Source organism: Lampris incognitus, chromosome 6, assembly GCF_029633865.1.
Source record: "Lampris incognitus isolate fLamInc1 chromosome 6, fLamInc1.hap2, whole genome shotgun sequence".
NCBI classification, from domain to species: Eukaryota; Metazoa; Chordata; class Actinopteri; order Lampriformes; family Lampridae; genus Lampris; species Lampris incognitus.
In genome coordinates this window covers 55,535,809-55,563,039 of record NC_079216.1, presented here as the reverse complement: position 1 = coordinate 55,563,039, position 27,231 = coordinate 55,535,809, and the positions used below count along the sequence as shown (strand labels likewise).

Genomic DNA, 27,231 nt, shown 5'->3' with positions numbered 1-27,231 from the left:
ATCATGTAAACGTACCTAGTGATAACAGCAGCTTAAAAGCTATATTGAAACAACTGATAACCATTTCTGTATGAACAGATCATTGGGAAATGGCTGATTTAAGTTGTGTAAAATAGACTAACCACAGCTGATTCCAGTCTCAATCGGAGACATAGCCAGGTTTTGATGTTCTTTCAGTTACACGGACATATACAGTAAAAAAGTGACTTTTTGGATTGATTTTGTTCAGTGTGGATACTAAACAACCCAGTGAAATGGAGAGAGAGAAATAATGTCTGGACAAGGGAGAAGAATGGTTGGATGAGGGAGAGGACTGGGGCGAGAGGAGTAGCAGCTGAACCAGGCAGAGGAATAGTTGGACCAGGACAAGGGAAAAGGAGAGGTTGGGGGAGAGTAGTACGAATGCGTGGTGGAGTTCAAAGGAGAGTAAGCGCTGTTGTCACTGGTGAAATAAGAGCCACCATCATAGAACATGTGATAAACCATGGTCGATCACTGACAGAGGCTGGTGAAAGAGCCTAATCTCAGCTGGTCAACAATGGCTTCCATTATCCGGAATTTTCAACAAACCAACAGGGAAGTAATGCATTGGGCTATACAAATAAAACTGACTTGACTTGAATTGACTTTTTCTATCATTAATGTTGCTATGTTCCACTAACTGTAGGCCACCAGTCCCAATGCTACAGTAATATATATGTTGTTATTTTTGTTCCTCTAAAGAATGTAACGTTCTCCTCCCTCTGGGGCAGAAGAAAGCTCCTCAATAAACACCAAGAGCATGCCGTTGTAGGACTGGTCATTACTGACAATGCAACAAAACAGAGAAATTCAGATCAGAATTGTAGAGAACAACCTGGTATTTCACAAGATTCAACATTCTTTTTTTGTTACATCTCATTATAAAAGTATAAGAGTAAAATTCTTGAGTTTCAGCTCCTCAACACTGCAGCAACAGTAGCAATAAAATAACAACAGAACAAAAAAGCAGTAGTAATAATAAATTGTGTGTGTGTGTGTGTGTGTATGTAAACTGATGATCTGCTAAAGACCATAGGTCAGTACCATCAGTCCAGCACCAGGCTTAGTTTCTTTTAATGCTCTTTGTTCAAAAGCCTGGTTGCTTGGTGGAAAAAGCTATTTCGGCACCTACTGGTCCGGGCTTTGAGGCTGCGGTATCGCTTGCCTGACGGTAGTAGCTGGAACAGTCCATAGTTTGGGTAGCTGGGGTCTTTGATAATCCCACAGGCTTTGCTGACACAACATGCATTGTATATGTCCTGGATGGAGGGAAGCTCGCATCAACTGATGTCCTGGGCCATCCACACAACCCTCTGCAGTCTTTTGCGGTTGTGGGCAGTACAGTTCCCATGCCAGGCGGTGGTGCATCCAGTCAGGATGCTCTCGGTTGTACCTCTGTATAAGGCCCCATGCCGAACTTCTTCAGTCGCCTGAGGTGAAAGAATGTGGAAAGCATCAGCCTGACTACCATTGCTCGGACTCTGACCAAACACAGAGTTCTAATGAAACAGTTGCATACAGTTCCTTTTGAAAGGAACAGTGAGCGGGTCAAAGAACTCTGGCACCAATATGTCCAGGTATGGTACGTATCCAATATGGCTTGTTCTGTAGTGAGTTTTAAACACCTTGGGTGGCCCAGTGGTTAGCACCGTTACCTCACAGCAAGAAGGTCCTGGGTTTGAACCGCAAGCCTTCCCAGGTCCTTTTTGTGTGGAGTTTGCGTGTTCTACCCGTGTCTGCGTGGGTTTTCTCCAGGTGCTCCGGTTTCCTTCCACCATCAAAAAGACATGCATGTTAGGGTTAATACTCCTGTCTGTGCCCCTGAGCAAGGCAATGGAAAGAAGGACTGGAGTTGGTCCCTGGGCGCTGCAGCTGCCCACTGCTCCTATACAATAGGATGGGTTAAACGCAGAAGACACATTTAATTATAACCGAACAACTGTACAGTGACAAAACTAAAATGGCTTTCGTCTTCGCTATGCTACTCTACATGTAAACATGGGTTACAGGACATACAGTCGGACATATTGAAAAGCATTTAAACAAATGGTGTTTGATTTCTTTCAGAGTCTGATCAGACCCCACGTAAAATCGTTGATGTAGATGAAGCAGGGTTTAACCTGGCAAAAACACATCGGCAGGGGAAAAAACATCATTGGGAAAAGGGCCGCCGTTGATGTGCCGTGTCAGAGAGGAGCAAATGTCACAATGTGTGCAGCAATTTCGATCCTGCAGAAATACCAGATTGGTCCCTACAACACCGAGAGCCTTCTTTTGTTTTTAGATGACCTCCACCAACAACTGGTGCCAGAAACAGGAAGAGAACAGGTGGGAGGAAACGTGGATGTTTGTGATCGCATGGGACAATGTGGCATTCCACCGTTCACATGCAATCATAAACTGAGGGGGGCCCATCCAAGAAATCATTCTTGGATGGGCCCCCCTCCTGCTCGCCTTTCCTCACCCACATTGAGGATGGGGGTTTTTTTCTGCCGGGAGGTGGAAAGCGTATGATCATCGCCCACATGACCAAATGTCCCTCCTGGATGGAATGGATGCTCGCTGTAGAGAAGTTTCATCTAACGACTGCCAGGGATGGATAAGGCACCCCAAGTGTTTCTATCCAAGTTGCCTAGCAAGAGACAAAGTGATGTGGACGAGAACATGTGGTCCAATGCTGAAGATGGTATAGATTAGAGCAGGATTGTCAGTTTTTGTGTTTTTCCCTTCTGTGCCTTTTTAAAAAAATTTTTTTTTTACCATATTTGTGTATTTTATTTTTACACATTTAGAACCAAAGGCCATGTATTTTGGGATTTTTGTTGATCACTGGCATCAATTTCATGTTGCTAATACAGTAAAGTTTTTACTGCAGCAATTCTCTATTTTTTTCTACTGTACATTCTATAAAGTAAAGATGACTCTCATACACTTACAATTTACACATTTTTTTTCTCCCCAATTGTATCTGGCCAATTACTCAACTCTTCCAAGCTGTCCCAATCTCTGCTCCACCCCCTCTGCCGATCCGGGGAGGGCTGCGGACTACCACATGCCCCCTCCGACATCACCAGCTGCTTCTTTTCACCTGACAGGAATTTCCCCAGGGGGACATAGCGCATGGGAGGATCACGCTATTACCCCCAGTCCCCCCCCCCCCCGAACAGGCGCCCCGACCGACCAGAGGAGGCGCTAGTACAGCGACCAGGACACATACCCACATCCAGCTTCCCACCTGCAGACACGGCCAATTGTGTCTGTAGGGACACTCGACCAAGCCGGAGGTAACACGGGGATTCGAGCCGCCGATCCTCATGTTGGTAGGCAATGGACTAGACTGCTACGCCACGCGGACGCCCCTACAATTTACAATTTCATTTAGCGGACGCTACAACTTTTAGATAGTACGTTGCCAAAAATGCACACGTTCGACACCCAACCAAAATCTGCAGAGTGGTTTACTGTCGAAGGAAACTGAATTATAAAAAAACCAGTGGACTTCATATTGTCTATTGTATGCAGGTAGAACTGAAACATGAAAAGTAATGCCGTTTTTGCAACGCCATCAACTGTTATTATTTTGAAAGTCGTGCTATGGTTGGCTACGGTCCTCTTGGATAGAAAACGCACTGTTGTTTTGAAAGAATGATTTAATATTGAGTCGGGTTTGCCGTGTTTTGAAACTTAGTGTATGCAGAATTTTTTTTTTTTTTGCATTTTGAAATGTAGAATTGGTATTTAATGAACAAAATGTGGCTCACTGTGTGATGTAAGTGTGGCTGTGTTAAGAGTTTAGAAAAAGTATCTTAAGTATAGGTAAGTGCTTGTTAGCAATTGTAAAAAAAACTAATATAACCTAACGTGATATTTTGAGATGTTATTTTTTGTAAATTTAAGGTTAGTAACATAAGATTTTTATATATATATATATTTTTTTAATTCCCCTCCCCCCCTTTTCTCCCCAATTTTGCCAGGCCAATTACCCCATTCTTCCAAGCTGTCCCAGTTGTTGCTCCACCCCCTCTGCCGATCCGGGGAGGGCTGCAGACTACCCCATGCCTCCTCCGATACATGTGGAGTCGCCAGCTGCTTCTTTTCACCTGACAGTGAGGAGTTTTGCCAGGGGAACGTAGCGCATGGGAGGATCACGCTGTTCCCCCCCAGTTCCCCCTCCCCACAAATAGGCACCCTGACCAACCAGAGTAGGCGCTAGTGCAGCGACCAGGACACATACCCACATCCAGCTTCCCACCCGCTGACACGGCCAATTATGTCTGTAGGGACGCCCGACCAAGCCGGAGGTAACACGGGAATTCGATCCGGTGAGCCCCATATTGGTAGGCAATGGAATAGACTGCTACACTACCCGGACACCCCATAACAAAAGATATTGTAATATAATTCTACATCATTTAATTTCTATTATAATATTGGGTGAAACATGAAAGCACTACCTATCCATTAGCCTAGACCTTGAGCGTTACATCTAAATATTGACTCTGTCAGTAATCAATGAAAAGGCCTTCACCTTAAGTGTATATCTCCCTTCGGGAGGTTTATAAAGACTAAACAGCATGTGGTTAATTTTATCACGCACATTAATGCTCAGATTAAATAAATGTAGGGCAACAGGATTAGTACAACTACTACCCCATCCTCTACGCTTATAAATTCTTAAAATCTCATTTAATACCATTTACACGAGCATCCTATCTGGTCAAAGGCACCATCTAAGAGATGGAATGGCTCCAGGACTTCTTTTTCAAATCTCCCATATCTTCTTAGCTGCATTTGATCTGAAGGGTGCCGAGAAAAGCTCTCACATTTCGCCCTAGAAAGAACATGTATGTGCTAAATGTGCCCTTGTGAATGCAGAACAAGCATAAAGATTCTACTTTTTGACCCTACCTCGAGGGTAAAAAAAGAAAAAAGCAGGGGCTAACCAGATAGGGTCGGTCATAAGAGGGAAAAATATGCTCTACACTGCTCAATTTGGAAGAGCTTTGCTCTCAGGAGTCACATGAAAGCGCAGGGAAAGCGTGAGGTGCTGCGCCTCCGTGGTGCATAAGTATGCATAAGGCTCCACTCTGCCAACGCCGACCCTTTGCTGTATATTGATCAGTATTCTTGACATGTGTAGCCCCTCTGCAGAATAAACAGCGTTGGGGAGAAACAGCCCCTAACAGCCTCAGTACACAAAGCTCTCCTCAGACGCTGAATGAAAATAGATGGCTCTGACATTATCAGCATAGCCACCTCGTCTCACATGCTTCACTGCAGTTGAGGGGACGGGATGAGATCAGCCTTTCCCCTCCACCCCCTTTTATTTCAATGATTGAAAGGGCTGGGGGGGGGGGTCTGTCACTTCATCACTTCTTGATATCATTAGCTCTGTCTCTCTCTGTTTATTAATATTTACCCGGGCTATTCTATTTGCACACACTTTTTTGCAGAGGACGTAGAGGCCTGCAACCCCTTGTTTTAAGATTCTAGTTGATCCTTTTGTGAGAACGATGATCCTTAACGTTCATTCACTAATCAAAGCAGATGAGTAACAGAAGAGGCAGTCCGCAGAAATCAGATTAGACAGTCGGTGCCAGAGAGAGAGAGAGAGCGAGAGCGAGATGGGGGACCAGAAAATCTGCCGCGGTAGGGTGTATCAAGAAGTACAAGAAATTAAATTAATTATGTTCTTAGAAAAGAGATGAGATGTGCCGAGCAGGAGCGGCCTCCAGGGGGTTCAGTTCAGGCAACTGGGGTAGATAAAGAACAGATAGAACAGAGTAACGTGTGTTCATGGTTAATTGATTTAATGTAGAATTGAATATTCAGAAGTTTTTTTGGCTAATGTAAAAGAGCATAATATTTGTAAAAGCTGTGGACCCCATGCCAGCCAATCCATTCTGTCAAGTCGAGATTAAATGCCTCAGCTGCCCTGAATCACAGCAACAGTCTGTGGTAGTGGGGTGTAGTCTAGTGTCGGCTGGAAGTGGAGAGAGGGAGCGTGGAGCAGATGTAATGGTGAGGCTGATTAACGATCAGCCTCAAGTGTGTGTAATTAACAAATTGCAGTGAAGCTGGGTCCTGATATGATGACACTGATGAGGACACAGCAAAACACAGGGCGACCGAAACAGCAAAAGGATGCCGCACACATGCACTGAAGGAAGAGAGCGAAACAGCACCAGAGTGCACCGGCCCGTGTGGAGTGGGACGTGCACATCCTTGGTGGGAGGATGGTGGTGCGAACTCGCGTTTGCGGCGGCCTCACCCAGTACCGATTATGCAGTGTCTTTGTCCACGTCTAAGTTTGTGTCATCGTGTTAAGTTTTTATTTTGATCATTGATTTCACTTGGCTGGGAGAGCTGGCGCTGGATTGGCTGAGAGAGCTTGGTCTGCTGTGTACTGTGGGCTCAAAGAGGAAACACCGAGGGCGGTCACACAGCTAACTGCTAGCCCACAGCCCTGCCCGAGATGAAACACCAAGGTGGTGTGGCGGCAGCCTTGCTTAGCATCGACTGTGCAGTGTTTTTTTGTTGTTTTTTTTTTGTCTGCGTCTGTGTCATCGTGTGGCGTGCGAGGGAGGTGTGTCGAGGGTGTCTGGCTGGAGAGCTAGCGTTGGATCAGCTGGTGGAGCCTGGTCTGCCACATTCGATAGGTCCAGGGACCACGGCCCTGCCTGGAGCTGCGCCTGAGGGGGAAACACCGAGGGTGGTCTGACGGGACGCGGAGGTGGGGCAAGCTAGGCTAACTGCTAGCCCATGCAGACCAGCAGTTCCAACAGTCATCCTGGCTGGCGTTCGTTCTCTGGACGGTTGAGTTTTTGGACTGTGTTGCACTGGGTGGACTGTGTTGTCGGCTTTTCTTTTTCTTTTTTTCTTTCTTTCCTTCTTTTTTTTTTGCTTTGTTCTCTCTGTTTTTGCATGTTTTTGGTGGTGTTGTTTTTGGAGGTTTTTGGATATGTGTTTTTGTGTTGCACTGCTGTGGGCTGGGGGAAATGACAAATAAATTGTTCCTGATCCTGACTGGGAGACTGGGAGAGAGAGACAGAGAGTGTGTATTGATTAAACCCTGTGATAACCGCTTAACCGTGTCCTCCTTTCATCTCCAAAACCCCTCCCATGGCAACAACCTTCCCTCAGTGGTGGCCCGTATGGGTGCTGGATGGAAGGAAGTCAGCCAGCAGAGTCTCCCCTAAGGCGAGCCGTACACCGGATTGCCAACCTCCAGGACAGCCACGTGACCAGACCCAAGCCATGCAGGGAATGGTTGCTCGGCAGGCCGAAGACTGGGCTCTCCTGAGGGAGCTGCTGCATTCCCCTCCGGCTGCCCACGGGGGTGATCTGGCCGCCCCACCCACCCTTGGGCCCCAGATCACCCTCCCAAAGATGAAAGCCACTGATGACCCTGAGGCTTTCCTTGACGTATTTGAGAGGACGGCATTAGCATGTGGGTGGTCGGAGGAGGAATGGGCTGTGCGTGCACTCCCCCTGCTCACCAGGGAGGCGCAAGCCACCATGCGCAGCTTACTGGGGCAGCCTTCCCAGGGGACTACCACAACATCAGGCAAGCCATCCTGAACCAGATGGGGTTCACGCCAGAGGGACATCACCGTCAGTTCAAGGTGCTCGCCCTGGAAGACACTGGCCGCTCCTTTATTCTGTCGCAGCAGCTCCTCGATGCGGTGAGACCGTGGCTGCGGCCAGACTCAGAAGACATCAACAATCTACGACTGCTAACTTCGTCCAGCGCCATCGTCCTGAGGGCCTGGCTGAAGCCACCGTCTTAGCGGAGGACCACCTCAGATACAGGCTGCACGCAGACCCCGATCCATCAAAGCCTGGTTCAACCTGGGGCGGTGGAGGCATCGTGGGCGGAAATTTGGTGTGTGCATTGGGATATTTACAAGTATCTGATGGTGACCATTGAAATTAGAAATCGTGGGAAAAAGCATAAAGTCAAGGCCATAGTGTGTTCCAGCCTGGCTGCTACACCCTCTCTGGCCACAACACACAACCAGCTGCACTCCCTGCCAGCCACTCTCCCCTCCCCGCCGAACCCCCACCTGCATTCAGGATCTGTGTGAGGACGCGCGCCAGCTCTTCCAGAGACAGAAGATCAAGAAGGCACTGTGCCTGGATGGCATGTCACCCTCCTGTCTTAGCGTCTGTGCTGACCTGCTGGCCCCCATTTTCACACTGTTCTTTGGCAGATCACTGGAGCTATGTGAAGTCCCCTCCTGCGTCAAGAGCTCCACTATCATCCCGGTCCCCAAGAAACCCCGTATCACAGGATTAAATGACTACAGGCTCATTGCCCTAATGTTTGTGGTCATGAAATCCTTCGAGAGACTGGTGTTGGCCCACCTGAAGGAAATCACAGGCCCCCTGCTTGACCCCTTGCAGTTTGCCTACCGAGCAAACAGGCCAGTGGAGGATGCAGTCAACATGAAATTGCACTACATCTTCCAACACCTCGATTCCCCAGGGACATATGCAAGGGTCCTGTTTGTGGACTTCAGCTCAGCGTTCAACACCATTGTCCCAGATATCCTACACTCCAAACTCATCCGGCTGACTGTACTGGCCTCCATCTGCCAGCGGATTAAAAACTTCCTGACAGACAGGGGGCAGCTTTTGAGGCTGGAAAAAAATCACATCCAGCACCCAGACAATCAGCACTGGCGCCTCCCAGGGATGTGTGCTCTCCCCTCTACTCTTCTCTCTCTAAACAAATGACTGCACCTCAGGTGACCTGTCTGTTAAACTCCTGAAGTTTGTGGATGACACAACCATCATTGGCCTTATCCGGGACAGTAACAAGTCTGCATATAGACGGGAGATTGATCAGCTGGCCCTCTGGTGCGGGCATAACAACCTGGAGCTGAACATGCCCAAAACAGTGGAGATGACAGTGGACTTCAGGAGGAGTCCCCCAACACTGCCCCCCCACCATATTCAACAGCACTGTGTCTACGGTGAAAAACTACAGATTTCTGGGTTCCACAATCTCCCAGGACCTAAGGTGGGCATCCAACATAGACACAATCATCAAAAAGGCCCAGCAGAGGATGTACTTTCTCCGCCAGCTCAAGAAGTTCAACCTGCCTCAGGAACTGCTGATTCAGTTCCACACTGTCCTCTGCACATCCATCACTGTCTGATTTGGATCGGTCACCAAACAGGACAGGGACAATCCTCTGTTATTTGCAGTGCAGGGGGTGTGCCAGGCCTCCTTGGGGTTTTCCCCTGTCGAATTACTGCTTGGCAGAATGCCGAGAGATGTGTTGGACCTAATTAAAGATTCCGATCCATGGAAGACACAATATCTACCATACTCCACCTCACGTGGTCACACCTGGAAGGGAAGAACACCTACACCAGGATCCTCTTCATCGATTTCAGCTCAGCATTTAACACCCATCATACAACGGTAGAGATGCTGAGGTTGCTGGAATGGCACCTGCAACTGGGTCCTGGACTTCCTGTCATGGAGGCAGCAGACAGTCAGGGTGGGCAGCCACACATCAAATTCCATCTTAGGGAGCACAGATTCAGCCCACGGTTGTGTCCTGAGCCCCCTCTTGTTCACCCTGCTAACCAATGACTTTACTGACAAATTTGACACCAACCACATCATCAAGTTTGCAGATGACACAATAGTAGTGGGTCTCATCAGCAATAATGATGAATCTGCATACAGGATGGAGGTGGAGCAGCTAACGGCGTGATTGACTTCAGGAGGGTCGGCAGGCACCATCATATGCTGCTGACCATCAATGGTGCCACTGTGGAGAGGGTCAGTAACATCAAGTTCCTGGGAGTGCACCTGGCGGACGACCTGACTTCAACCATTAAAACCTTGGCCATCATTATGAAGGCCCAACAGTGGCTCCATCCCCTCTGGAGACTTAAAAGGCCAAGCTTCCCCATTCGAGCCCTCACCACCTTCTACAGTGGCACCATTGAAAGCATTCTAACTTATGGTCTCACTTCCTGGTTTGGTAACTGCAAAGCAACTGAACAACACCAGCTGAACAGGATAGTGAAGACAGCTAGCAAGATCATTTGTGTCCCTCTCCCCTTCATGTTGGAGATTAACCATCAACGCCGTGTTCGCAGAGCCTCGAGCATCATTAGGGATCTCCACCACCCTTCTCACAACCTGTTTTCCCTCCTGCCATCTGGGAAGAGGTACAGGAGCATCTGTGCTAAATCCAGCAAAATGCTAAATAGATTCTATTCTACACACAAGCAGTCAGGATCATTAACCAACTGCACTGGGAGATAAAGTGCACGTATTACTCCCAACGTCTAGCTCCAAATTACTCACCAAGTGGCAAGGACCCACATGGCGGGCGGGGGATATCTATTATAATGAGGTTGTACATAATGACAAGGGAGGGGCAACAGATTTACCACCTCAATATCCTGAAAGCATGGAGAGAGGCAGTCCTGGTTTCTCTGGCCACAGTGGTATTGGAGAGAGATGAGTTGGGGCGGAAGTGCAAAAATCAAAAAATCCTGCCTCCCTCCATTGTGAGAACCATCTCTTGCCCCGTCAGAAAGCTGAAGTTGCCTCATTGCAACAGCAGCTTACTGATATGTTCTCCCCCCTGCAAGGGCCTCATGCAACACTGCATAGTGACATCGCCAGGCGTGACAGTGTGCTCACGTCCGTACTGGCAGCCAAACACAAAAAGAAATCTTCAGGCAGAAATAAAGGCCATACTGGTAATAAAAGGCCATGGGGATAATAGAGGAGTCTAGCAGTGACTGGTGTAGCCCCATTGTCCTCATACGTAAGTCCAATGAGTCTGTACGATTTTGCATAGCCTACCACAAGGTGAACGATGTGTGAAAGTTCAATGCCTATCCATTGCTGTGGGTTAAGTCAAGTCAATATTTATTTGTATAGCCCAATATCCAGAGCTGGCCCAAGCCTTTATGGGGCCCCTAAGCAGAATTTGATTTGGGGGGGCCCCCCACGCTAAACCCACCTCCCACCACCGACAATATTATGTCCATGCTTGATCGTTACCACACCATTGTCATGACTTACTACTGTGCTGGAAAGTCTTAAAATAAACCAGCAGACAGTACATTTACTGAACAAGTTAACTATTTTAATTGCTTTTGAACTGTGCAAAAGTACAGAACAGTAACAAATAAATAAATTCTTTTCTTACATAAAATGCAAATGCAAAAACACAATTTAAATAAATTAAATAAAAAACTTAAATGATGACATACAATGAACAGAGGAACTTCTAACATCTAACAATAAAACAATAAAGACTAAAGAATATGTAGATGAATAAAAACTTTTTGGAAAACTGTGGTGTTCAAAGGTGTGCTAATGGTTCAGAAAATATCCCAATGATTAAACCAGTAGCATTAATTTGTCAGTCTGTTAACATGATATCAAAATATTTAGTTTTTATTTTTTGTTGATTACTACTGATGTGATATATCACACACACAAAAATATACACTACCGTTCAAAAGTTTGGGATCACCCAAACAATTTTGTGTTTTCCATGAAAAGTCACACTTATTCACCACCATATGTTGTGAAATGAATAGAAAATAGAGTCAAGACATTGACAAGGTTAGAAATAATGATTTGTATTTGAAATAAGATTTTTTTTACATCAAACTTTGCTTTCGTCAAAGAATCCTCCATTTGCAGCAATTACAGCATTGCAGACCTTTGGCATTCTAGCTGTTAATTTGTTGAGGTAATCTGGAGAAATTGCACCCCACGCTTCCAGAAGCAGCTCCCACAAGTTGGATTGGTTGGATGGGCACTTCTTGCGTACCATACGGTCAAGCTGCTCCCACAACAGCTCAATGGGGTTCAGATCTGGTGACTGCGCTGGCCACTCCATTACCGATAGAATACCAGCTGCCTGCTTCTGCTCTAAATAGTTCTTGCACAATTTGGAGGTGTGTTTAGGGTCTTTGTCCTGTTGTAGGATGAAATTGGCTCCAATCAAGCGCTGTCCACTGGGTATGGCATGGCGTTGCAAAATGGAGTCATAGCCTTCCTTATTCAGAATCCCTTTTACCCTGTACAAATCTCCCACCTTACCAGCACCAAAGCAACCCCAGACCATCACATTACCTCCACCATGCTTAACAGATGGCGTCAGGCATTCTTCCAGCATCTTTTCATTTGTTCTGCGTCTCACAAACGTTCTTCTTTGTGATCCAAACACCTCAAACTTGGATTAATCCGTCCACAACACTTTTTTCCAGTCTTCCTCTGTCCAATGTCTGTGTTCTTTTGCCCATCTTAATCTTTTTCTTTTATTGGTCAGTCTCAGATATGGCTTTTTCTTTGCCACTCTGCCCTGAAGCCCAGAATCCCGCAGCCGCCTCTTCACTGTAGATGTTGACACTGGTGTTTTGCGGGTACTATTTAATGAAGATGCCAGTTGGGGACCTGTGAGGCGTCTGTTTCTCAAACTAGAGACTCTAATGTACTTATCTTCTTGCTCAGTTGTGCAACGCGGCCTCCCACTTCTTTTTCTACTCTGGTTAGAGCCTGTTTGTGCTGTCCTCTGAAGGGAGTAGTACACACCGGTGTAGGAAATCTTCAATTTCTAGCAATTTCTCGCATGGAATAGCCTTCATTTCTAAGAACAAGAATAGACTGTCGAGTTTCAGATGAAAGTTCTCTTTTTCTGGCCATTTTGAGCGTTTAATTGACCCCACAAATGTGATGCTCCAGAAACTCAATCTGCTCAAAGGAAGGTCAGTTTTGTAGCTTCTGTAACGAGCTAAACTGTTTTCAGATGTGAACATGATTGCACAAGGGTTTTCTAATCATCAATTAGCCTTCTGAGCCAATGAGCAAACACATTGTACCATTAGAACACTGGAGTGATAGTTGCTTGAAATGGGCCTCTATACACCTATGTAGATATTGCACCAAAAACCAGACATTTGCAGCTAGAATAGTCATTTACCACATTAGCAATGTATAGAGTGTATTTCTTTAAAGTTAAGACTAGTTTAAAGTTATCTTCATTGAAAAGTACAGTGCTTTTCCTTCAAAAATATGGACATTTCAATGTGATCCCAAACTTTTGAACGGTAGTGTATATATTTATCAACCTGTCATGTTTGACATTTCAAGCGCGCTTGGGGGTCCCCTGCTGGCGTGGGAGCCCTAAACGACGGCTTACTTCGCTTATGCCTTGGGCCGGCTCTGCCAATATCATAAATTACAAATTTGCCTCAGTGAGCTTAACAGCAACACAACATCCTGTCCTTAGACCCTCTCATCAGATAAGGAACAACTCCCTAAAAAAACAAAACCCTTTAACAGGGAGAAAAAATAGGAAGAAACCTCAGGAAGAATCTCTCTCCAAAGACGGACAACGTGCAATGGATGTTGTGTTTACACGATACAACAGTTTACACAATACAGCTTCATAGAACTCTCGTCTCCATGAGTGTTGCGGTACCGCATTGAGGAAGTCAGAGTAAGCTCAATACCTCACAATCGCTTAGCGATAATTATCTTAAAAAAATTGTTTTTTGGAATTCGTAACTCTATTCAGAATCATAGCCGTCACACGCTTTCGTTTACAGCGATACACCTGGATCCAGACGTCTATCTCGCGTCTATCTCGTGTCACGGTCTGGACTGTCCATTTACGGACTGTTATCCGGGAAGAGTCCGACATGAAACCCATACACGTCCCCAACGGCGGGAAAAAAAACGTGGACACGGCGTTAGCTGGTGTAAAACTAAACTTGAATTAACATTTTTGCCAAAGAAAGACTGGATCAGGCCTGTGTTTGACTCTGCCAACTCCGGGCCTTTCTCACCCCGTGTTTTCCTGGGGCCCGCATCCGGGACGGGAGAGCCGGCCGGGGCAGAGAAAAGCTAACACGACACCCTCGGGGTAAAAAAAAAGAAAAAAGACTACAGAGCAGAATCGTGTAAAACTCTCGGGACCGTCTGATTAGGTCGCTTAAATAATCTGCTGCGTTTGATACAGCCTAAGCCAGAGAGGAGGAAACTCAAAGAAGATCTTGTATACCCAGAGTGATTCCTGCCTATAGTAGCTGGTACATCCTGGTAAGACCTCAATTTTAAATATATCTGAAAGTAATTGCTGCTTTGGAGTGAAAATACTGTTAGATCTGAAGATGTCTCGCAGGAATATAAACAAGACTCAAGGTGAAGAGCCTGATTTTGTAACTATGGATATACTCAAGGACATGTTGGAGCAACAGAAACACTTATGAAGAATTACTAAAAAGACAAGAAGCCTCTTTCAGTACTTTTACTCAATTGATCCTTGAGTCAACAAATAAGAGAACTGATTCTCTGATGGCTGAGATTCAAGAGCTAAAGATTAGTCTGAAATACTCTCAAAAAGACAGTGATGAAATAAAGGCTGACCAGACAAAGCATTCAGCTGAGGCTAAGGATCTTGCAAAGCAGGTCCTACAAATCAAATCAAAGCCATTGGATTCAAATGATAATTCTGAGAGAGTGGGTTATCTGGAGAACCAAACCCGGAGGAACAATCTCATCATTGAAGGCATCAAGACCAATAAAGCAGATGAGACTTGGGCTGAGACTGAGACCAAGATCCAAGAGCTATTCACCTCAAAGCTCAAACTGGACCCGGACACTATAGAGATAGAGCGTGCACACTGGAGTGGAAAGTTCATGGGTAATCCTGAGAAGCCAAGGCCAGTTGTGGTTAAGCTTTTACGCTTTAAAGACAAACAACTCATCGTGAAAAGGGCAAGGGCTAACCTAAGGAACACTTCAGTGTATATAAACGAAGACTTTTCAGATCAACTGTGCAAGAAGCGTGCTGAGCTGCTGCCAGTGATGAAGGAGGCAAGAGCTAGAGGGAACTATGCAGTTATTAGTTATGATCGCCTTATTGTGAAACCAAGGAGGGATGGAAGGAGGATTAAGACCCACTAAACTGTACAAGAGTTGAATGTTCTGATGTTTGTTTCTCAAATGGAAGATTAGACAAATTATTCACTATGTCTTTTAAATTACCAAAGAAGGGTTTAAAAATAGCACATCTTAATATATGCAGTCTTAAATATAAAGTTCATGAGGTGACTTCCTTAATGGAAAATGAGAATTTACACACACTTGCCATTTCAGAAACTCACTTAGATCCATCGGTAGATGTAAATGAAATTGCTGTGTCAGGATATAGTGTTTTTAGAAATGATAGAAACAGCTATGATGATGGTGTGGCAATATATATCCAGAACCATATACCTGTCAGGATAAGAGGGGATCTTTTGACTTCAGCCATTGAGGCCCTATGGATTCAAATACATTTACCTCACACCAAACCATTTCTCTTAGGGTGTTGTTATAGACCACCAAGTGCAAATGCTCAGTACTTAGAAGATATATGTTACATATTGCAGAATGCTACAGACTATGATAGAAAGATGTATTTTCTAGGGGATTTTAATATAGACTGGCTCTCTGCAAAATGTTCATTGAAAAGGAAGCTGAGTGAAATTGCAAAGGTGTGTAATTTATTTCAGGTGGTGAATGTACCTACTCGGGTGTATACAAACTGTGCAGGACAGAAAACAGCAACCTGTATTGACCACATTTTCACTAATGCAAAAGAAATGTGCTCAAAGGCTATATCAATTCCAATTGGCTTCAGTGATCACGATTTGGCGGCAATTGTTAGGAAAGCCAAAGTTCCAAAAGTTGGACCTAAAGTTGTTGTTCAAAGATCTTTTAAATCATTTTGTGAGAATGATTTCATTAGGGACATAAATAGGGTGCAATGGGATAATGTCTGTAAAATACATGATGTGGAGGCAACACTTGAACTTTTTACAAATATGTTTTTAGAAGAGGCTGATAAACATGATCCCATTAGGAAATTCACAGTAAGGAAAAGAAAAGCAGCTTGGATTGATGAGGAACTGAAAGCTTTGATGGCCCAGAGGGATAAAATGAAAACTGAGTCAATTAAGTCTGGTAATGCAACTGATTGGAAGTCATATTGTTCACTAAGAAACCAAGTGACAAAAATAAATAGAAAAAAAGAAAAGAAGGTATTATCAAAATAGGATAAATGAAATTAAACATGATGGAAAGAAACTGTGGAAAACTTTAAACGAGCTAATGGGTAGATCGAGGGAAAATACACCCTCCTTCCTGGAGTCAGACGGTACCATCCTTAATAAACCTCAAGATATTGCTAACTATTTTAATGAATATTTTGGTGGAAAGATTGAGAAACTAAAAAGTGAAACAACAACTTCAGATAGCAAACTTTCAAAACAATTGATTGAACATTTTGTGAATTTGACTTTCAAGCTGCTCAAGTGAATACAGTAGAAACACGTCCTAGTAGTGTAAATAGTGAAAAACCCTCAGGATTGTGTATGGGAAACTCTTAGGAATGGTTTCTGACCCTATTGCTTTATCCATATGCCATGTTTTGAACCTAAGTTTACAGAAGGGTGTATGTCCATTGGCATGGAAAGCTTCAAAAGTTATTCCTTTACCCAAAAACAAGGAGGACATGTTTACAGGTGCTAATAGCCGTCCTATCAGCATTCTTCTGGTGCTAAGCAAGCTTATGGAAAGAGTTGTGTTTGACCATTTTATCTTATTTTTCTATTAACAAACTTAACTCTGAATTTCAGCATGCCTACAAAAAAGATCACACCACAAGTACTGCTTTGATGTAGATGAGTGATCAGTGGCTGAGGGATATGGACAGGAAGAGGATCGTGGGTGCTGTGCTACTTGATTTTAGTGCTGCGTTTGATTTGATAGACCATGAGATGCTTTTAATTAAACTTGCTGCTTATGGCTTTAATAATTTGACCCTTAATTGGATGAGGAGCTACTTATCAAACAGAACACAGACTGTTTACTTTAACGGTAGTTTTTCTACTGTAAGGACAGTACAGTGTGGTGTTCCTCAAGGAAGTTGTTTGGGCCCATTGCTCTACTCTATTTTTACCAATGATATGCTACTTGTCTTGAGTAATGCTAGCTTAGCTATGTTTCCTGATGATTCCACAGTGTATATGTCATCCAACAGTGTGGATGAGTTAAATGTTCTATTGGAAAATTATATGAAATTAATTTTGAACTGGGTAACCAAAAGCAATCTAGTTTTGAATGTATCAAAGACAAAATGCATTGTTTTTGGCTCAAACCATGCATTAAGATGTCAGAACCAATTAAGCATATCTATCAAGGGCAGCTGCATAGAACAAGTTACTGAGGCTAAACTTCTAGGAGTCATTCTTGGTGAATAACTATTGTGGCAGAATCACAGACAAAATAATTGGAAAAATGGGGAGAGGAATATCTATGATAAGAAGATATTCCTCTTTCCTTACGCCAACTACCATCTTACAGGTTATACAAACCTTGGTTTTGTCACACCTTGACTACTGCCCAGCAATCTGGTCAAGTGCAGCAAAACAGGAGCTAAACAAGCTTCAGATAGTGCAGAATAGAGCAGCACATCTTGCACTCAGGTGTTCAATGAGAAAAGGTATAGACCAAATGCACCGTGATCTTGCCTGGTTGAAAGTAGAAGACGGATTAACACGCAGTCTTCTAACGTTATTCAGGAATATAGTTTGTGTCAAAACAACCCTGCTGCCTGTACTCAAGAATAACGTTTTCCAGGACAGACATGAACATGGAACAAGACAAGTCAGCAGGGGTCATATTACAATTCCTCAACCCAGAACAAATGCAATGAAAAGAACTGCTACGTATAGGGCCATTTCACAGTGGAATAGGTTGCCATACGTTATTACTCATGCAACAAGTAAAGAAAGTTTTAAAAAGCAACTTAAGAGGTTATTTTTGGGTACAGACATACACAATGTCTAAAATGTCTAATACATAACTTTTTATATTTTTATTCTGAAGTATGTAGCTCAAAGCAGTTAGTAGGAGTAGTCTGTGATAGATGCTACTGTAAGTGTGTGTGTGTGTATGTTTGGGGGCAGGGGGGTTATGTGTTTGACTTCTCTAATAATGCTGGTTTAATTGAGGTGGGTGGGATGGGCTGGGGGATGAATTGAATTTAATGATGCAATTGTGTTTATGTATGCATGCATGTGAAAGCATGTGTATACATGGATGTTGTTGTAGGATGTTTTTAATGTGGACCCCAGGAAGAGTAGCTGTTGCCTTGCGTAACAGCTAATGGAGATCTAAATAAACATTAACAACATTGAAAGAGGATAAACAGAATTATAATGGACATAAAATTTATGAAGAATATGAAGTGCAGGATGCCAAGCAGTGTCCAGACGCCATCGGAAATGTCCAGGACCCAAGCCACGCGACCAGCATCATGTTAATATAGATATAGATATGGATTTATTGGGTAGGGTCCTAGGGTTGACGAACTCCTGGACCAGCTCAGCTCTGCTCGCTTTTTCACAACACTGGATTTAACCAAGAGCTACTGGCAGATTCCCTTGTTGCCAGAGGCTAAGGAAAAAACGGCTTTCTCTATGCCAGATGGTTTGTACCAAATCGTAATACTTCTGTTCGGGCTGTTAGGGGCTCCTGCCACATTTCAACATCTCAGGGCCAGGTGCTGCAGCCACACGCTGCGTAAACTGCTGCCTACTTGGATGATGTTATCATCCCCAGTAGCAGCTGGGTGCAGCATATGCAGCAAGTTGCGGTAGTGCTCGAATCCTTAAGGTGAAGATGTTGTGCGGTCAGGTGGCAGGAGGTACGGTATCTGAGGTGCTACTTAGGCAGCAGGCTGTTGCGTCCTTAGAGAAATTAGAAGTGATTGCAACCAGCTGAAAGCCCGAGACGAAAAAGCAGGTGAGGGCATTCCTGGGACTGGCCGATTACTACAGGTGGTTCATCCCTTCCTTTGCGGAGCTAACTAGTCCCCTGATCGACCTCACTTGAAAGGGTGCCTCAGATCTGGTCCAGTGGATGGAGCAGTGTCAGGTGGCGTTCGAGAGGGTTAAACAAGCTCTCTGTGGGGAGCCACTGCTCCACACTCCTAGCTTCTCTCTCCCTTTTGTCTTTTAGACTGACTCATCTCACAGAGGGCTGGGGGCCGTTTTGTCCCAGCAGGTGGAGGGGGTCGATTGCCTGGTGTTGCACATTAGTCATAAGTTAGCAGAGGAGCAAAGGAAGTACAGCACAGTCGAGAAGGAGTGTCTAGCCATCAGATGGGCGATTGGCGCCCTCCGCTTCTACCTCCTGGGGCACTCATTCACCCTCTGTTTGCACCATGCTCCGCTCCTGTGGCTCTACCACATGAAGGATGCCAACACATGGAACACCTGTTGGCAGAGGTGTGGACTTGAATCACATGTCTAGGACTCGAGTCAGACTCATTTAACAAATTTGATGACTTTAGACTTGACTGGAAAAAAACTGGAAAAGACCTGCAGTGCAACTTTGAATTTAACACCAATGACTCATGACTTCACTTGGACTTGAGCCTTATGACTTGAAAGACTTGATGTGTACCTTGTCCAAGGCCAAAGATTTCAACTTGGAACTGGTCAGTCTTGACTTGGGACTTGTCTTGTGTGACTTGGGACTTGAATGCCAAGACTTAAGACTTATGACTTAGGAAAACAGTGATTTGGTCTCGCCTCTGCCCATTAATATCTGGTGTTACAGCCTTTTAAGTTCAAGGTGGTCCATAGGCCGGGGGCGCAGATGGTGGTGGCCGGTTTCCTCTCTCACTTGGGGAGGGGGGGGGCTGGCTGTCGGCCAGATGTTGCCCTGGCTAAGGGGCAACAATTGGCCTCAGGTGTGCAGTTGGCTTCAGGTGTGCGTAATTAACAAACTGTGCTTATGTACTGCAGTGAAGCTGGGTCCTAATCTGACTGACACTGATGAGGACACAGCGAAACACAGGGCGGCCAAAACAGAGAAAGGAAGCTGTATGCATGCACTAAGGTAGAGAGTGAAGCATCAGCAACAGCACCAGAGTGCACCAGCCTGTGCGGAGTGAGAGACAGAGAGAGATACAGTACTGAATAAATCCTGTGTTAACCGCCTAACCGTGTCCTCCTTTCATCTCCAAAACTCCTCCCGTAGCAACAACCTTGCCACGCAGTCTAAGAGGTTTTATACTCGCATAGCAAAAAACAAGCGGATGCAATAAATGATAATGAACAACACACTGTATCCTCAGAGCCTTGATTAAGATGAGGAGAAACTCCAAAGGGAAAAAAGCTTTTCAGAAAGAAAAGAACTGAGAGAAACCAGTGGAAGATCATCAGAGGAAAAAGCCCTCTTTCAGGCCGGGTAGGCATACAATACTGCTAGGTGTGGGCAAATGTGGCCAAAGCAGACGATGTAGTAACAGACTTTGAAATAAAACATTTATTGACTGCACTTGGGCCCGGGCCACACCGCCTACCTGAGAAGCACGTGTGCGCCGCAGAACCTCTTGCTTTTCATTTCGATGCCCATGTTAACAAGTTAGAGCAGCCACGCAGCCTGCGTGAGCAGTGCGGCTGCAGCGGCGCATTAACTAGAATTTCAGCGTCGAGCCTATTTTCTCTGCATGTGGTTCTCAGCAAAAATAGACAGTGAAAGTTTTCTATTGATAGTTACATTGACGTCATACCAGCAACACTGCACAACCGACACCTTTCGCTGTAGCTTAAATGTTTATATCTTTAGAATATGTCACAAACATTAAAAAAACATAAATATAATTTTTTAACCATTTGTGTGTTAGGAGAAAGCAGAGGCTATATGTGTCTAAACTAAGTATGAAATTCATGATGAAATGAATTGAAATATTCGATTATTAATGGCCATTATCAAAGGTTAAACTCAGTGTAGAAAGGTAGGGCTGGCAGTAGCAGCGCCGCAGCAGCAATGCTGTCTGTGTGGACACCACACGCATGCAAGCCACAGCAGTTCAGCGAGGTAGCCATCACGTGTACAGGTAGAGGCAAGCAGTGTGGACCAGGCCTTAATGATGAGCAACCTATGCAAAAAACAAAACAAAAAACAAACAAACAAAAAAAAAGGTAGCAGATGCTGAGAGAGCTCTGCAATTTACCAAGCTTTGTTTTTTGCTGCCTCTTGACAGCCTGTGTGTTATTGTTTTTGTCAGGTCATAAGCGTTGCATCAGTCAGTTGACAGGACGATGAAGCAGAAAATATGAACAGGAAAACATTGTTTCTTTCCTGTTTTTAGTTTTGATTCATTTTTTTTCTCCATTCTTCTTTTCTTTTATTTGGATGCTAAAGGTGCCGGTGCCCCCCACAGTTTGATGGTCCGGAGTGCCAGCAGACGAGACTTAGTTTCCATGGCAATGGCTATGCCTGGTTTCCTCCCATAAGGCCCTGCTTTGATAGCCATCTCTCTGTGGAGTTTATGGCAGAGGAGGATGACGGGCTGTTGTTGTATGCTGGTCCACTGGCCACTCTGCTACCCGGGGACTCTGAGGACTACATGGCCATAGGTAAAAAATGAACATCAAAATAATGAAATAATCAAATCCATGTCATGGGGCCTCCATGGTGTTTTTTTCTTTTCTGCTTAAGTTTGGAACTTGGTTTTATGTGCTTGCTTGCTTACTGGCTGGTGTTTAATTGGATATATGGTACAATTCTTGGCGGCTCGGTGGCGCGGTGCTGGGCTCAATCCCTCCCTGGAGTGGGGTTGGTACTGGGAGAATTCTCATGTTCTCCCCAGGCCTGTCGGTTTGCAGGGGCTGTGTGTGTACTCTGCATGTTCTCCCTTTGCTCAGGTAGGTTATCCCTCAACTAGAGTCCTTTCTGTGTAGAGTTTGCATGTTCTCCCTCTGCTCACATGGGTTTCCTCTGACATCAAAAAGAACCCCAACAAATAATCCTGTCCCTGACCCTGACATGGATATTCCATCCATTATCCGAACCGCTTATCCTGCTCTCAGGGTCTCGGGGATGCTGGAGCCTATCCCAGCAGTCATTGGGCAGCAGGCCGCCAGGCCATCACACAGGGCCGACACACACACACACACACACACATTAATACCTAGGGACAATTTAGCATGGCCGATTCACCTGACCTACATGTCTTTGGCCTGTGGGAGGAAACCGGAGCCCCAGGAGGAAACCCACACAGACACGGGGAGAACATGCAAACGCCACACAGAGGATGACCTGGGATAACCCCCAAGGTTGGACTACCTCAGGGCTCAAAACTAGGACCTTCTTGCTGTGAGGCGACCGCGCTAACCACTGCACCGCCGGACATGGATATCCATCTGGAATTGGTCCCCGGGCGCCGAAGAAAAGGGCTGCCCACTGCTCCTGGCTGCCCCTGGAGGAAGGTCAACAGGATGGGGAACATTCAGAAGGAACATTTCTTCAGCCACCACTCCCTGCATGCATATGTGTGTGTGTGTGTGTCCAATGTGTGTCAGCTGTAAGATGAATAAAGTCTCTCCTCTCTGAATCAGCCCATTCTGCTGCTACAGCATGTAGTATAATGTTTAATTTGAATGCGATATGTAATTGATCCCTGTAGGGAAGTATCTTGTTCAAGATATTTGAACAAGATACTATTTCAGGGGGTGCTTGGGGGCCTGAACCTCCATAGCGGTTGGATGCTTGTCTTAAAGGAAGTTAGTGTCCAATGTGGGGTACAAATTCACACCCGTGACCTGAAGGATTATGTATTCTACATAGAAATAGAGTTATCTTGCAAACTACATTATGTTAATTCTACATCTCTGGCATGATGGTACAATGGCGTAAAATAATGATAGCAAATGTGCTAAAGGGGCAATCACAGTGTTAGCTATGATAGAGACTGTGATGAGCAGATCCCGATGAAGCGTATCGCCATTGGATAGTAGTTTAAATTGGGGGGGGGGGTGATTTGGTGCAAAGTAGCGATACTAAGCCATGATGATTGTATACAGTAGCATTTCCCCTGAATTGCAATGCTGAAGCACGTTGAACTGATGCTGTGAAGGGGTTTGGTGTAACGATTCGTACAACTCTGAGCATTTGAGTTTGAACTGTTTGAATATTTATTCAAGGTGATATAGTACGCATGCTTTAAAAGGGAAATTTCACCGATGGTTTTGTGTATGTGCAATCAGTACTGTCATTGATTGAAGTAATAAAGTCCTCACTGTGTATTATATTGACGGAGAAATTGGTGCTCTTCTGCTCAGAGTCTTTCCCACAACCCCTATATGTACCAGAATGCATAGCTTGTAAGCTGCTATATCGTCCTTTAAAATCCTCTGCACTCGTGTTGTGGGACGTTATTTCCACAATTGGAAACATAGCACCCCCCCCCCCCAATTTCTCCCCAATTGTACTTGGCCAATTACCCCACTCTTCTGAGCTGTCCTGGTCGCTGCTCCACCCGCTCTGCCGATCCGGGGAGGGCTGCAGACTACCACATGCCTCCTCCGATACATGTGGAGTCGCCAGTCGCTTCTTTTCACCTGACAGCGAGGAGTTTCGCCAGGGGGACGTAGCGTGTGGGAGGATCACGCCATTCCCCCCAGTCCCCCCCCCCGAACAGGCGCCCCGACTGACCAGAGGAGGCGCTAGTGCAGCGACCAGGGCACATACCCACATCTGGCTTCCCACCCACAGATACGGCCAATTGTGTCCATAGGGACGCCCGACAAAGCCGGAGGTAACACAGGGATTTGATCCGGCGATCCCTGTGTCGGTAGGCAACGGAATAGACCACTATGCTACCCGGACACCGTAAACATAGCTTAGACGAAAGAATAAGGGTGTTTTTTTTTGTTTTTTTTTTTTGGAACAGCGTGTTTGGATTAGATTAGAGTATTAGAAACCCTGCTCGGCTGTATTTAGTGCTTCCGGCCGCCAGATGACGTCACGATAGGTCACTTGGCGGCCGGAAAAACCTCTGTCTCACCGCCGCCCCAGAGATACAGAAACAGTCGGGAACAACCGCAGGTGTTTTTCATGTTCTATCGTCGATAGACAGATAAGGTTGAAAATCGGTGAATTTTCCCTTTATGCTTTTATAACATGTGGGGATTAATATAAATGCATTTTTTTGTACATTTGGATTATTCAGTTTTCACATTTTGCTGTAGATAAGAGGAGCTGGTGCCTTAAAAGTATCGTAATATGGAATCGCAACATCATGACAGAAAAAAAAAACAAATCACAATATGTTTATAATTGGCACTAAAATATTGTAGCATGGATTTTGGAGGTACCTGCCTATTTTCAGCCCCAGTTTAATTGTCTGGTATAAAATATCTCAAACAGCTTGAAGCTATGGGTCATACCTGTTGTTAAAATTTTACAGACGACATCCCAAGAATCTCAAGAATTCATTGCTGCCTTAAATGTACTGAGATCAGCAGCAAAGCTAACCTTGAATGGTCCTCGTTGTCAGAATTAATTACCTGTTGACTGCACAGGTTGCGTTCGACAGCTACCTTTTTGAAATAACCTTGATAATTATGATAAAGCTAATTCTCACTCTCCCACCCCATACAGTATGTTTCCTAAAGCGCCGCTTTTATTATTATTTTAATATTATTCTTTTATTATTATTTTTGTTGATGATGATAATCAAAATGATGCTGATGAAGTCAACCACGATCTTGACTAAAAGGTGTCCAGTCAAAGAATCCTGTGCAATTGTTTCTAAAATATACAAAATCCTGTTTTCTTCTTTTTACCAGGAAAGCTGGTGTTAACATTCATCCCTTTTTTGTTGTTTTTTGTTTCCAGAACTGATTGGTGGAACACCAAGTCTGAAAATTAACCATGGATCGGGAACCTTGGTCCTCCAATTGCCGAGCAACATTGCGGTGGCCGATAGGCGTTGGCATCGCCTTGATGTGAGGAGCAATAGCAAAGTAAGTGAGCCATAGTGATTTTATACCCAGTACTTATATTTTTCTGCTTTCTCCTTGTGTGTGGGAGAATATCAAAGTCAAACTGTGTACCATAATGTTGTCCATTTTGTGGCTCACTGGCTAACACTACATGCCACTTGGAACATTAGCTCAGTCTGATGTGACCTCTGCCGGTGAAAAGACAGAAACCGAGGATTAGGTTACCGTCACTCATCCACAACACACACACACACACACACACACACACACACACACACACACACACACACACACACACACACACACACACAGTCTTTATGACCCATGTGCTCTTCTCTCCAATTTAAAGGAAGTGCGCTTCACTCTTGATCGATGTTCCAGTGCCATTGTCATGGAGACAGAAGGCGTTAACTCATGGGCCATGACGGAAGATCGCTCTTCTTGTGAGATCAGAGGGGTCACGCCCAATAGAGACAGGTATGATTCAGTCTATGTAACACACACCTAAAAAGGGCTTTGCAGTGTTCTTCTAAGATCCAGTAGACACCAATTAAAGCTGAAATCCAGGATTTACCATCATTATATAGTTGTTTTATCCATCTGGACCATGGAGACTGGCATCTTTACTGTGGATGGAGAAACACTCTCCGTATACAGCTGTTGACATTTTTGACCGGTAGGACTAGTGGTCAATTTGTATAAAATTTCCACAATCACCTCTTAAGCTGTAGCCATCAGCCTACACATTATTAACCATGAAAGGTTTTCCTATACCAAGGGTTGGTTTCCCAGACATAGATTAAGCTAGTCTTGGGTTAAACTGAATTTTGAATGGAAATTCTGAATACAAAAATTAGTTTAGTACATAGGCATCGCAGACTGGTCCTGGAGGACCAATTCGGAGGAGACCCCGGGGTAGACCCAGAGCTCACTGGAGGGACTACATGTCCATTCTGGCCTGGGAATGACTTTGGATCCCCCAGGAGGACTTGGAGGGCGTTGCTGGGGAGAAGGACCTCTTGAATGCCCTACTTAGCTTGCTGCCACCGTGACCTGACCCCGGATGATGATGAGAGATGAGTTTACTCCATAGGCTTAATTTGTGTCCAAGAAACTGGCCCCAAGTGTATTTAAAAACTACTTGAGAGCTGGTGCGCAAATCTCTAATTTGGATAGAATTTACATATTGATAATAGATATCTTCATGCATACCAACTTTCCTTAATTAAGATACATCGCCTAGTGCCATTAACCAATAAGCTGGAGATGGGAATTTTACAAAGGGTAGTTTTTTTTTTTCTTGGAGTTTTCCCCCCTTTTTCTCCCCAATTGTACTTGGCCAATTACCCCACTCTTCCGAGCCGTCCCGGTCGCTGCTCCACCCCCTCTGCCGATACAGGGAGGGCTGCAGACTACCACATGCCTCCTCTGATACATGTGGAGTCACCAGCTGCTTCTTTTCACCTAACAGTGAGGAGTTTCGCCAGGGGGACGTAGTGCGTGGGAGGATCACACTATTCCCCCCAGCCCCCCCCCCCCCCCGAACAGGGGCCCAACCGACCAGAGGAGACGCTAGTGCAGTGACCAGGATACTTACCCACATCCGGCTTCTCATCCGCAGACACAGCGAATTGTGTCAGTAGGAATGCCCGAACAAACTGGAGGTAACACAGGGATTCGAACCGACGACCCCTGTGTTGGTAGGCAATGGAATAGACTGCTACACTACCCAGATGTCCCACAAAGGGTAGGATTTAACCAATTTATTTAACAGGGGGAATGTCCCCCCCTTGCATCACCCCTTAAATCGATCCCTGGGTACGACAAGCACTGGTGCAACAACAATCGTGTCCCTACCCACTCATTAAAAAGCATTGAAACGTGACAACGATGTAGCGATGCTTCTGTCAGTCAGGTCATCTACCAGTCAATTCTACAGTCAGTAGTGCAGTACAACAGTGTTCCCAATATTGTTTAATGTAGTTTGTAATACATTAGATGAGCTATGTTAGCTTTGATTCGAGGATGCCGTTTTTACAATGGTAGGAACAGTTTACTGCTGAGCTGATGGCACACAAGCAACAATGGCTGCTACACCCTGTTTGTAGTTCTTGCTGCCAGAGGAAGGGACTGATCAGGGAAATCTTGGAATTCAGCTTTAAGCACCATTGGGTTTCTCATTAAAAATATATATCCCTATAGAGTTGGTTAAAGAGCCTCTATATGCTAGAGGTTAGTGGAAGTCAGGCTTAATAAATCCTCAGTCAAGCAAAGAACCTGCATTGCTCCCCTTGGGGTTGCAATCTATAATCCCTTCAAAGTTTCTCAAAGCTGTTTTCACATTTTAGAGTGCAGGTATCGCCATCA

At 45.0% G+C, this 27,231-nt stretch overlaps 1 protein-coding gene across 1 annotated transcript in view; it reads left to right on the top strand.

Moving 5' to 3' along the window:
• Nucleotides 1-27,231, top strand: part of LOC130114377 (neural-cadherin-like) — a 157,464-nt gene that overhangs the window by 106,647 nt on the left and 23,586 nt on the right. Inside the window, exons 23-25 of the mRNA XM_056282241.1 lie at nt 21,281-21,495; nt 24,758-24,885; nt 25,214-25,341. Coding sequence (XP_056138216.1) covers nt 21,281-21,495; nt 24,758-24,885; nt 25,214-25,341 — 471 coding nt within the window. The remainder of the gene's footprint in view (nt 1-21,280; nt 21,496-24,757; nt 24,886-25,213; nt 25,342-27,231) is intronic.